The sequence below is a fragment of the Selaginella moellendorffii genome, unplaced genomic scaffold (assembly GCF_000143415.4).
Source record: "Selaginella moellendorffii unplaced genomic scaffold, v1.0 SELMOscaffold_8, whole genome shotgun sequence".
Classification (NCBI taxonomy): Eukaryota; Viridiplantae; Streptophyta; class Lycopodiopsida; order Selaginellales; family Selaginellaceae; genus Selaginella; species Selaginella moellendorffii.
This window is the reverse complement of record NW_003314269.1, coordinates 565,100-578,514: the sequence shown is the minus strand read 5'-3', so window position 1 is coordinate 578,514 and position 13,415 is coordinate 565,100. Positions and strand designations below refer to the sequence as shown.

The window sequence follows — 13,415 nt, the reverse complement described above, 5'->3', positions numbered from 1 at the left end:
TTTGGCATTTTTAAGAGACCCTTCTAGAAAACAGCATTTGCCAGGCCTAGGAATTGGATCCCTCCAAAATCTCCTTCGATGACAATCCCAAGTTTCTGGCCAAGACAGGGCATTTCAAGTTCACAGGGACATCGAGAACAAAGATGGCACCACCCGAACAAGCTATAGCAACACTGTGGGCTGCTCCAAGGCTTTTAACTTCCAATCCAGTAGTGGTTACTTCTATACCACATGCAGATACAAGCTTGATGATGCCTGGTGTTTAGTTCGGTGAGGAAAAATACTAGGTTCTTGGGCATGTTTAATTTTACTCAAGCTTGTTTTACATATCTTTTAAGAAATCATAAGCATGAGGCACTTGAACCGAAGCCAAACTCAAACTAGACTTATAACCATATATACCCATGCTAATTATTAAGCACTACTATGAATAAATTAGAGCAAAGCTAAATATTTCTCCTATACTCCTCATCAAACTAAATAACTAATTTACAAATAATTAAGCAAGTTCAAAAGTTTTAATTGTCATCTTCACTATAAAAAAGTAAACCATTTTCATCAAACAATCCCATTTCCTTGAAAGGTCTTGAGAAAATTAGTGATAAAATCTATTAAGATATTATCCCACTTATTCTCAAGTACACGTAAAGAATGAGGCTAACAAGCTTTTAATGACTGCTTGGTAAGTCAAATAACCATGTATATACTACTTTATTTTAGGCTAAAAGAAATGCCTCTTCACAGTTCTTAGTATCCTTAAATGTTTAACATTTAACACATCATGACATTCAACCAAAATTCATTTGATAAGTTTGTCAACACATAAAACCAACACATTTCTTTTCTTCACCAAGATTTTATTTTATATCTCAAATGATGCAAATTTTAATCTATAGAGGCATCCTTCGATAAAACTTTTATGCAAATATCAATAATAAATAAAGGAGTCAAAGTCATTCAACTCCTTAAGCTTATCTAATAGATCATTGGATAACTTCAAATAAGATAAAATTTATTATCCTAAATAATGCATTAGCCACTTTATTGTCACCTCTATATTTGTACTGGATATTAATAAATATCTTTTGTAAGAACTCTTGCTAACAAGTAAAGTAGCCTTAAGAATCTTTTTGACAATTAAAATACTAAAGAGATTGATAGTTTGAATCTATATAGAAGTTTAGTCCATATAGATATTATCACTATTCCTTCACAATAGTAATCATAGCATATAATTCTTTGTCTTGAGTGGGCCAATTTCATTGTGTGGAATCAAAATTATGGCTCATACATGCAAAAAGATGCCCAACTTAGCCACAATAATAAAGTCACTTCACTCACATTTGTTTTAACCACAAGAGGCTTCTCAAGATCAAAAATCTTCAATACATAAGCAAAGACATAATGCTACTTTAACCATTAAAATACCATTTGACACCTCATTCCAACCATGAATATTAATATATTTTGATGCTGATTAAAGAAGTAACTATCTCTGAGAAGTTGTTCAAAAATCATTAAAAAACTCCAACCATACCAAGGAAATTATGGAGATTATGCACTATCAAAAATATAAGCCAATCAATCATGACTTAGATCTTTCAAACTTGGTGAGCATGCAGAGATGAAGCTCCAGGAAATCATGAAGATCAGCCACCACACGGTCATGTCCCTTGAGCCCAGCAAAGCACAAGCTCTTGCTTGAGTACTTGTGGCAGAGCGGGATCACCATCTTTGCCTAAGGCCCTCGCTGCAGTTAGCCCCTTCTTGCATCAATGACTGGACGTGCGGCAGTGCCGATGTGAAGAAGGCGCTGTCATCCACGCCCAAGAAGCTGGTGTTCTTCCTCACCAAGCTAAACACCAGGCACAGCCTTGTCAAGATTGTGCTTGCAGTCGCAGAAGAAGGTGGTGTAGAAGTAGCCGCTACTGGATTGGAAGTCGAAAGCCTTGGAGCAGCGCAAGTGCTACCGCCATGGCCCCTCTGGGTGGGGAGCTGGATGACCATGGTCGCAAACGACCCACTTTCCTTCTCCGCGTCGCTGTGAAGCTTGGAATGCCCACCTTGCTCGTATAGCACCATCTCGTAGAGGGGCACGCCCGATGCGCGTCCATTCCCATGCTTGAGAGCGCGGCGGCAGCTACGGTCCTGGCGAGGAACTCGGGACAGTCGGGGAAGGAAATGTGGGATGGAAGGAGCGTATGCTCTCCAGCGCCAATACCGCCCTGAGCTTGGCAAGATTCTCGCGTGAGAGTGGTGGATGGCGCCACCTGCGATGCCTTCCACTGCCAGAGCGCGCGGCATGGGATGGCGCCCCACATCGATCTCCCCTCCAGCGGCGAAAGGGCTCTCCCACTGGAGAAGCTCTTTCTTTATTGCCAACACTGGAGTTCTTCATCTCCCTTACATCTCTGGCGGGGACTTCCTTCGTTCCAGAAGCACATAGCAATTGCGGAGGCAGCATTCTCGGGATCCATCTCCACCACTCTATCCGCCGCCCGCCTCCCCACCGCCTCCTCCCCGACCCGCCCACACGCCGCCAGCAAGCTCATCCACGCCACCACCCCGGCCCCAAACCTCTCCAGCACCGCGCACGCCTCCGCCACCTCGCCCGCCCGCCCCAGCGCGTCCGCCACGCACACCAGGTGCTCCGCCGCCACCGCCACCCCGTACTCGCGCGCCGCCACGTCCAGCTCCTCCGCCGCGGCGCCGCCCATCCCGGCGTGGCTGCAAGCGCTCAACACGCTCATAAGCGCCACGCCGTCGGGTGCCACGCCCTCGAGCTTCATGTCGCGGGAGAGCTCCAGGCACTCGAGCGCCAGGCCGCTGTGAGCGTGCGCCGAGAGGAGCCCCGTCCACGAGAGCCTGTTCCTCGTCGCCACCATGCGATCAAACACCGCCTTGGATCGTCCCGGCTGCCCGGCCTTGCCGTAGAGATTGATGAGCGCGTTCCCGACGGCCACGCTCTTGTCGGCCACCACCACATCGGCTTCCATCTCGGTTCCCAGAAAGCCGTTACTTTGTGACACCTCGCATTCCACCTCGAGCTCGAGCTCGCGGATGATCGCGTGAGCGCTCTCGGCCGCCACGGACGCGACGATGGAGCACGCGTCGATCACGCTCACCAGCGCCACCGCGTCGATCCTCAGCCCCTCGAGATCCATCGCCTTGAACAGCTCCACAGCTCGGACTGCCTGCCCGTTGAGCGAGCACCCCGAGACCATCGCGCTCCACGCGATCTCGTCCAGCTGGGGGCTCTTGGCAAACACCTCGTCCGCGTCTTCCATCTCTCCGGCCCGGGCCGCCGCGACCACCATCGCCGTCCACGGCACCACCGAGCGCTCCGGCATGGAGTCGAAGAGCTGCTTGGCCTCGTCCAGAGCTTGGCTGTGCGAGAGCACCACTGTCCAGGAAACCACGTCCCGCTCCGGCATCTTGACAAACACCAGCTTGGCGGCCTGGAAGTTCCCGTTATCCCCGAGTGCCTGGATCAAGTTGTTCCAGGAAACGACGGTTCTCTCCGGGCAGCGATCAAAAACCGATTTTCCAGCGGCCACGTCCCCCCTACGAGAGTAGACACCGAGCATCGCGTTCCAGCAGATGGAGTCGGGGTACCGGGTGCTCTCAAACACCCTTTTTGCAGCGTCTAGCGAGTCCGGGTCGCCTCTTTGAGCGTAGGCCGTCAGCAGCTCCGTGGAGGAGAGAACGCTGTGCTGCGGCATTCTCTGGAAGAATCTCTCCGCCTCTTCGACATACCCTCCACGAGCATAAGCTTGGATGATTGCATTCCACGAAGCAGCGTTACGTTCCGGCATCTCCAAGAACAAGGAACGAGCTCCCGGAACCGAGGACTGCTTGGCAAGCCCGACCATCAGTGCTGTCCAGGTGACCACACTGTGCTCGGGCATTCTCTCCAATATCCTACGCGCCTCTTCCATATGCCCGTTTTGGGCATACGCGGCTACCATCGAGTTCCCGCTCATGACGTTTCGCTCGGGCATCCGGTCGAAGAGAGATCTTGACTCTTCGAGCTGGTTTTGTTGGTTGTACGCTGCCGCTACCAAGTTCCAAGAGACGAGATTCGTCGCGGGCATTCGGTGGAAGAGCTCGTTGGCTTCTTGAAGATGGCTGCTCTTGGTACCAGCTCTGATCATCATGTTCCAGGAGACGACGTTCCTCTGGGTGATCTGATGGAAGACTGCCCACGCATCTGGGAAGGCACCGCAATCCCCATACATCTGGATCAGTCCATTCGCATGCTCCGTGTCTGTATCTCGAGAGTTCTTGACAAGTTCCCAGTGGACTTTCTTGCAGTCCAGAAGAGTTGTCGTCCCTTGTTTCCATTGCCGAGAAGCGAAAGCTGACGAGAAGAAACACCTCCTGTGCCTGGTCGAGATCCTTTTAGCCCGAGGAAACCATATCATACTTTGACTGCGATAGGACACAGCCGTCGCAGAGCTTTCTCGGCCAGTGAGCTCCTTGTCCCCGGCCTCTGGCAAACCCCAAGAAAAGTCTTCCACACGTCGTAGTCCGGCTCGAAAGGCATGGAGTCGAGTAGCTCTTCCGCCTGCTTGGGCTTGAGAAGCTGCATCACACAGAGGTTATCTTCCAGGACCGGATACACCTCAAAGTCTGCCCAGCATCGTCCAAGTTGGTGCACGACTCCATGACCGTGAGAACGAGTTCTTGTCGGGCTTGACATATCTGTGGATCATTCCCTTGAAGATCTTGTACGTGTCCCCTGACTGCTATGGAATGTCGCCGCTTCTTCATCCGTGCAAGAAGCCACACTCGGGTTCTTCATCCTGTGCAACGGTCGCAAGATCCCCACTCGCTGCAAATGCTGCGATAATAGCTCCCCACGCTCTCTCGTGCCCAGCGAAGCTCGAAGATCGTGAAAACCCTCTGCGCCATCCCGACCCCCACGTACCCTCTATCATCGTTACCCAGAGGTCCACTGCCGGATCCTTCGCCAGCTTGAACAGCTCCTTGGCCTCGTCCATCTGGGTATACGCCGAGAGCATGATGTTCCAAGTTTTCACGTCCCTCTTCGCACCACCATCGAAGAACTCCCTGGCCTCCTCAATCTCTCCGTTCAGGTATCCAGCACATCATGCTGTTATTAGTCCGCAGAGTGTCATACGCGTAGCGCGCTTCCTCGGTGCTGTTGCAAACGCCGAAGGGCTTGATCAGCAGATCGCTACGGCCTAAGGTAGTGCTTCGATCACACTGTCTGCCAGGTCCATGATGAATGTGGGAACGCTGGAACTCGACCCCAGTGAAGTATTCCCGACTCCAGCGCAAGATCTTTGTATTCCATGTCGATGTCTCGATGTGCTCGCTGACAAAACGGCATGCATTAAAGCTGGTCTTTTGTGTTCACAAAATATTTATACAAAACTAAGCTCTTAATACCGTTCTGACCAAGGCTTTATCTGTTATATGAAAACCACAACATGATAAACAAACAAAAACATCAAGTGAGATAAATAACCAATATGCCAACGAGTGAACGTTGTTGACACCCCTGCTCCGTAACTCAGGCATGATCAGGTCGACGCATTCTTCCATCTCCTCTTATGGATTCCCGGTTTTTCCTACACACGCTACCGGAACTCCATGAGCACTAAAAAAGATATGGACCCGCAAGCAGAAACGTAAAACTTTGAGAGCGCAAGCAAAGATCTCCCTTACGTCCTCAGAATTCGAAAACTTGGAAAACTCCTTTTCTATGAGAGACGCCATAGCTTTTACGCCTTCCCTCTGGTACCACAAAGGAATAACAGTGTGCTGCATGTTACTCAATCGAGTTAAGCCAAGATGCTTTCTAGAAGGCGCAAACTCGAACTGCTTGGCAGAACGAGAAGCCTCTACCTGAAATTCTTCTTATATATCTCGTTTAAATTGTAGCTTCTGCACATAAGCTACCATTTAAATGAGATATATAAGAAGCTGTTCAATGGCTTCTTCTGTGAAAGGATGCCAGTATCGCTTCCCGACATATACCGTTGCAAGTAAATGCTTGGTCTCCAAGGATTTTTGACAGCCCTGGCCCGTGGGAAACTACATGTTGTAGCTAAAAGGAATGCGTGAATCAAGCCTTGCCTGTTCTTCAGTTATTCTTCTCAACGGAGAACCTCCACCGATAGACGCATATCCTTCGGCACTCTTGGGAGCCCGAGCTGCCGAAATAAACTCCAAGGTTTCTGGAGGAACCGAAACAGTCGAGGCAACCGGATGATGTCCTGAAATACTAAATGTCGTTAGAAAGTATGCGAACATATAATCAAGAAAACACAAAGGGAAGTAAAACAAATGAAAGATGTTGATCGGAGAACAGATTAAAAAGAAAGGGTTGCACCTCTTAGATGGAGTCGGATCCTCCGCCGAGTTTCGTCCACCGGACAGCAGCCAGCCGAGAAGACGTCCTCTGCGGCTTGGCCTGGGCGTAATGAGGTTTGTGGAGATCGTATTTGGCTGTGGAATCACATCAAACACGGACTTGGCTTCTGACACATGCCCACTCATCAAAGGTCCCACATTCACAGTTGCCTTCGTCAAAAACTTCCGTGCGCTCTTTTGCGAAGCGTGAGACAAAGATTCGTACAGCACACTTAGATCCACGAAAACAAAATTCATCAATACAATTGTGGCAACGACACATCCAAAGAAGAAGAAACTTTGTCATGCCGCCGATGAAGGATTCCGCAGCGTCAGGCTGTACAAGAACATTGCCGCTGAGCTTGCAACGCATCAAAAAGAATATCCTGTGAATTCATTTAACCACAAACGTCTACTTCTTCTTTCCTTAAAGACCCGGACCATATGTGAAACTATGGTCATGGCCCGCGTCTTCCAGTAGTCGCGGCAGCCAGTAAAAGCACCAGGTCATGGTGGAGAAGATCAACGAAGTGCCATGCAAGGACTCGTCACTCGTGCAATCAACCTTGGAGGCACTATTTATCCGATGAGGAAGCTGGGGCACGATACAAGATATGGCTGCAGAGTGTTCCAGACTGCCTCCGGAATCAGTTTTTTATGTTGAGTCCATGCAGCTGCCCTTTAAGAACCCTTTCAACATTATAATGTCACAGAAAACGAAATAAAATAACACACGTCTATCAAAATCTACGCGGTTCTGGGTTCGTTGCAACATTGGCAATGTACCCAGGCCATACTTCCTATTCTAAGATATTTTGGTAAATCAATGATTCGCCATAGATGGAAAACGTGATTGGTATGCCTGTCCATGAAAGTAAATCTCATGGATTTTCAGCGAAGTACTTTCAGGATGTACAGTGGCAGAAAGACTATGACAAATGGCGAAAATTTACTTTTCAAAGCAAATGAACACAGAAGCATTGCGCTAGCAAACATTGACACTTAAAGAAGCTAATACTAAGCTGCGTGCATCGCCTTGCCCAAAATATCTCTAAGAATTTGACGCATGCCTAAGATAGCAAGCATTCTGTATTTCCATTTTGGATCAGGCAGGCTACAGCGCTGGGATGAAAGCAAAAGCAAAGAAACCGGCAAACATTTCATCAAACATGCGAACCTTGTTGAATCTGCCACTCGAAGGATCCCAATAGCTCCCTGCCGCAGAGAAGCAGTAGCCAGTGAGCAACACGCACCGGATGATCTCCCATGGAGGAGTGGTAGTTTTGATTGCTTCTAAATCATCGGGTTGGTCGGGCTTGAAAGTGAGTCTTACCATTAGAGGGTACTTGTCCACATAGTTGCAGCTAGACGTGCGAACGTTCCAACGACATTTAAACGCCGTTTAAAACTTTTTTTTCAGGACAATCCAACGTTTACATGTTAAAGCCTAAAATGATTAAGAAAACACTAATATTTACTAAAGACACTTTAATCTGTAATATTAACCAAATTTCCATCTGAGCGTTTTGCTGCTCTGCTTGTCCCAGCACTGGACCAGTTCTCCGTGCTTGCCACCATAGATTCTGCTGGCCCCCCTGAACCCTGTGCGGCTTGCTGCAGCAGATGCCCATCATCGGCATCTGCTGGGTCTGCTAGCTCAGAATTGGAAAAACTGTTGCGAGCTTTTTTAAGAACCTCATAAGGGATCTCCCTCATTGCCTTGCACGTTTTCACACCTCTTGCCTGAACTCCAGCGAGATGTGCTCGCCCTCGGTCCACTCCCCCAATGTGAATCTCATGACAATACTTACATGTCTAGTGCCACTCTGCTCGTATCACATGCTTCCAGCTCCAGCATTTGTGGCGTCCTCCAATTCCTGTCATGACCACAAGAACCCTGAAGAAACCCTAAAGAAACTTTTGTCTCTTTTCGCAAATAGTGCAAACGCGTTGGGAGTTTAGAACGGCATTTTTGAACGCATTTAAAATGTTACGTTTTTTAAGTTTCACATGTCAACTATGCTTGTCCAGCAGCTCCATCAACAGATCCTCCCGAGGTCCCTCTAATCGTAAAAGCACTCTAGGCAGCCCATCCAGAAGTGCCCGGGCTCCTCCCTCTTCTCCTTCTTCTTCAATCGCTGGCACTAAAGGCTTTTTAGGACTAGATGAAACTTTCTCCAAAAGGGGGCCCTCGCAGCCGTCATAGCTCTCTTGCCCCAGCAAAGAGGGTGGTGGGAGCCGTAGTCCTTGAGCCTCCTGTGTGCCTCAGCGCAGCTCAATATGGTGGACACAAGGCAATGCTCAAACGAGTGCTTGGAGAGCTTGGTGACAAGATTGCTCCAATCACTGCTCGAGATTTGCGTCTTACCTTGACCGGGATGAGGAGGAGGAAACATGGGTGACACCTTGGCTTTGAGCCACTGACCTCGTCCAGCAGCTGGCAGCAGCATCCCCACCGAACAAGAGGCTCCAAGACAATATCGGGCTCCGGCTTGAGTGTCCCAAACCTTTTGTCTTGTCCTAAGATGAGCTCAATGAGAACAGAATCTTTGTGTGGAACAAAAGGGTAAAATCTCATTTGATCAGTACGGTGAAAGCATGGCCTATCGATCCTTTAGTGTTTCCAAATTTGAAGCTAGAGGTGTCAGAAAAGTTACCATAGGGATAACTGGCTTGTGGTGGCCAAGCATTCATAGTGACGTTTTTTGATCTTTCAATGTCAACTCTTCTTATCATTGTGAAGTAGAATTCACCAAGTGTTAGATTGTTCACCCATTAATAGGGAACATGAGCTGCATTTAGACTGTCGTGAGCTACTGATGAGCTGTGCCACAATAGTAATTTAACTTAGTATGAGAGGAACTGTTGATTTGCACAATTGGTAATTGTGCTTGGTTGAAAAGCCGGCGTGAAGCTATTATACATGGGATTATGACTCAATGCCTCTAAGTCAGAATCCATGCTAGATGCAATGCTCTCTACCTCCTCAGCTGTTACCTAATTAAGGTTAGGGGGGTCCTGTGCTCCCCTGAGAACACATGACACAAGCACCGTCCCCCGGGCTCCCCCGAGAACATATGACATGAGCACTGTCCCCCGGGGCCAATGCTGCCCCAGAGGTGCAGCTTGGAAATCCAATTTCAAACGATCAAGGAGATAAATCTTTTGCAAACAACTTAAATAGGGGACGGGATATTGTGAGTGGTAGAGTAGCTTTGCTGTTACGATCCATTGAGGTTCCCACAAACCTTTTGTCTTAAACCCTAAATTTGGTGAAACAATATTTAGGTTAAGGTTTAATGGCATAGAAAACTTGGCATTTAGATACTGGAAGTGCAATTGATGTGACATCTTAGAGATTTGTGTTAGCAAAACCTTGAAATGGAAAACCCTGATGGGGTTTTGTTAAATTTTTGAGTTTGTATTTTGAGGTTGATAGTTTAGAGCTCTAAAGTTTCTAACTTTGGATTCTCTATTTTAGTATCACAAATCCTTCTCACCTTTATTGCATTTTTTGGCCAAGATTTTCAGCATTTCCTCTAAACCAAAGGACTTTGCCTTTAATCTGGAATTTATTACTTCTTTCTGTGTTTCTTTTGCTTTGTGACAAGCTTAGATAGGTTCAAGAGTCTGTAGTGTTTTTAATTGTTCTTCATTCAGTTTTTAAACCTCAAAAGTCTTCTTTTCAAAGACTTCTTTTGGCATGTGGAGCAATGATACAGTGTATTCAAGTGGGAGTCCAAAAGCAAGTTAATTTTATAGTGTTTTTAGCTATTGCTTTCTTCATTGATTGTCTTTTTGCCCATTTGGTCATGTAATTTGTTGTTATCAAGACATATTTGTTTCCTTTGCTAGTTGTTCTAAGGAGACCACAAGTAATGAGATCATAGTTTGTTGCTAAATCATTTCTTAATAAAAAGAAGATGGTTTATGTATTTGATCTTTTACAAAATTTAGTCCCCATCACTAAAAAGTTCCAATACCATTGTCGGATTGAGTTTTGTCTTTGGCTCTTTAAAGGAAATTAAAATTTTTAGCATGTGTCACATTCACAACAAAATTGAGCATAGTCTTTTTATAATGTGGGCCACCATATACCAATTTGCAAGAGTTTTTTAGTTGTGATTTCTTTTGCAAAGTGTCTGCTTGTTTTTTCAGTATGAGCCTCTTCTAACAATTTTTATATTTCATCTTGAGATTCAACACATCGGCATAAAATGGCATCTTATCTGAGCTTGTAGATCTTCTCTCCCATGGTTGAATATTGTCATGTTCTCAAGATGAATTGCTTTATCTAGTTTTTATTAGTATTGACTCTAGATTTAGATAGTGGTAAAATATATATATATATATATATATATATATATATATATATTCCTAGACAAGTTCTTTTTAGTCTCAATTGAATGCAAAATAAGTTTGAGTTAGATAATTCATCTATGTTCTTGTGTGTATATTCACTAGTGGTGATTCTACTAGGATGATCTACTTGTTCATGTTGTTTACCAGGTTTATGGATGATGTCAAAGTTAAATTTTTGTATCATCTCACAATTATTCCTATCAGGATTGGCTTGTTAAGGAGGTGAAGTAATGCCATATGATTGACTATAATCTTGCCCTTCTTAGCAAGTAAATAGTGTATGAATTTGTATAAAGCATACATCATGCCAAATGTTTCTTTTTCTGTAGTTGTATAATTCATTTCTAGAGAAATAAGCCTTCTCCTTGCATAATAAATTTATCTATATTTTTTTTATCCTCTTGTTTTTTAGTAAGTATCACATTAATAGCATAGTCTAAGCCATCAACTTGGAATATAAATTCTTGATTCTAATTTGACTGAACAAGGATAGGAGCTTATATGAGTTTCTATTTCACGTTTTGGCATTCTTGTATCCACTTATAAGCTTTTTCTTTCTTGACAAAATTTGTGAGAAGTTAGGCTATCTTTACATAATCCTTAATGAATCTTAGATGGTAACCAATCTCCTCACTAAGAAGTGATTATAGGGATAAAGATGGGTAGACTCTAGAAATGAGAGAGGGGGCACTTGGCAATGGCAACACAGCTACTGGCACTAGAGAAGTGGCACAAATGTGAGAGGCTAAAGCTGTATATAGTGATGAAGGATCCTAGCCAAGGCATGGTAATCTAGCATGGAGATGGGCTTGTTGGAGTGCTCAGGCTCTAAGAGGAAGCAATGTAGTGTGCTTAATCACTAAAAGACACCAAGGGGCTGGAAGAGGTGGCCATATTGAGTGATAAGATGCTCAGCTATGGCGGGGGCTTTAGCTTCTTCCATAAGATCATTGGAGCCATTGCCACATTAAAGGGTGGCCCTATTTCATCTTTACTTACTCTGTAATCATTGAGATTTAGCCATAAATGTTGTTATAACTCCTTCCAATCCTGAAGAGAAGAGTTCTTTATCTAATATAGTTGCATTTCAGTTGAGAAGTAAAATGGCTTGGCAAAAAGAACCAAATGTTCACTCCTATTGTACCTCTAGTAATAACTGCATTAACAACTGCTACCACCCGAACTATAGCTCTAACACAGCAGACACCAACTCAAATAGAGCACTGAGTTCTTAGATGGACCTCAATCTAGTCATAAAAGAGTGGAAATCAAGAAAATCCACTTAAGACTTTCAATAAAGATTTCAACTCAAGTTTTTGAAATTAAAAAAATTGCATTAAGTGCACAGAATAAAATGGCATATTCCCACCATACATGCAAGATATAAAAGAGAGGTTTAGCATATGCTTTATATCCCACTTTTTACTTTAATTTTACACAATTATATTTCTATTTATTTCATTCATTATGCAAAGCTCAATCCTTTTCTACAACCTCCCTTAGGATTGGGAGTTGTATTTTTTTTTCATTTGTTTTATGTTTGTAACTGAGATTTAAGATTTCTATATTAATTTTGAGAAGTAGGGCAAGCCATGCCTTTCCCACCCTTTTCCAAACATTGAATTGAATGAAATTATGAAACTTATAACTTTTATAAGCAATAATATGCTTATCTTGCATAACATCAGGATACATATAATATAATTGTATCACATTATACAATGCAAACATTGGAGTAGTAGTCAAAGCCATCTTAAGCATTGCAAAACTTCCACATAGAAAAACAACATTCTTCTTAAGAAGATTAGTTAAAGGAATAAAAATCTATGAAAAAACTTGAATAAAGTGATGGTAATAATTTGCTAAACCTATAAAACTACATAAATCTTGTATATCACGAGGTTGTGGTTAATCAAGCATAACTTGTAGCACATCTTATCTCTCTCCCCTTAAGCCAACTGGAAAAAGAGCAATTGGAAAAGAGGCAATTGCTTGATGAGAAAGCTCTTAATAGCTTTTAGTGGCTCAAGGTTCCAAGAGGAACCTTGAATCTACCAACCCTTGGAACCTTGAGCCTATCACTCCTTCCATTGTATAGATCCACTGTGACATTCTCATTGCATATTGACTAAGGTGCTACCAAGGGGAATCAGCATATCCCATGATCTATTGACTAAAGACAATTTCAAATTTAGGGGTAGGAATATACTTTACTCAAGGGTATATATATTTTTAAATAGCCATTAATCAATAGAAATCGAACCCGTGCCATTTTCTTTAATACAACTATAGTGCACCTTCCTTTAAACAACTGAAAAAGAGGCAATTGTTTAATGAGAAAGCCTTTAATGGCTATTTTATCCCATTTATCCCCCAAAGTTCCTGGTGACAGTATATTCAAATCTTATCCCATGATCACATGTGTTACATAACCTATGCTTTCACATAGCTTTTGCAAAACCTTGCAAAGATCATTCATGTGCTTGTCCAAAGTAGCATTGTTGATGAGAATGTCATTCACAAAAACTTTCACAAAATCATCTAAGCATTCTGCAAAATTTGAATAGATTTATGAATATGGCAAGAGCATTCGTTAAGCTAAAAGGCATTACCAAATACTTAAATGACCATGCTTAGTTCAAAAAACAGTTTTGAGAATGTCCTCCCTGACT

The 13,415-nt window shown here is 44.2% G+C and overlaps 1 protein-coding gene and 1 pseudogene across 1 annotated transcript; both read right to left on the bottom strand.

Moving 5' to 3' along the window:
* Positions 1-2,372: 2,372 nt before the first annotated feature.
* On the bottom strand, positions 2,373-5,024 carry LOC112345309 (pentatricopeptide repeat-containing protein At4g02750-like). The gene is made up of 2 exons (XM_024671738.1): positions 4,790-5,024; positions 2,373-4,585 (listed from the first exon to the last, which is right to left on the bottom strand). The coding sequence occupies exons 1-2, from the start codon at positions 5,022-5,024 to the stop codon at positions 2,373-2,375; spliced, it is 2,448 nt and encodes an 815-aa protein (XP_024527506.1).
* A 181-nt stretch (positions 5,025-5,205) lies between these two features.
* On the bottom strand, positions 5,206-8,831 carry LOC9631678 (annotated as a pseudogene).
* Between the last annotated feature and the right edge of the window lie 4,584 nt (positions 8,832-13,415).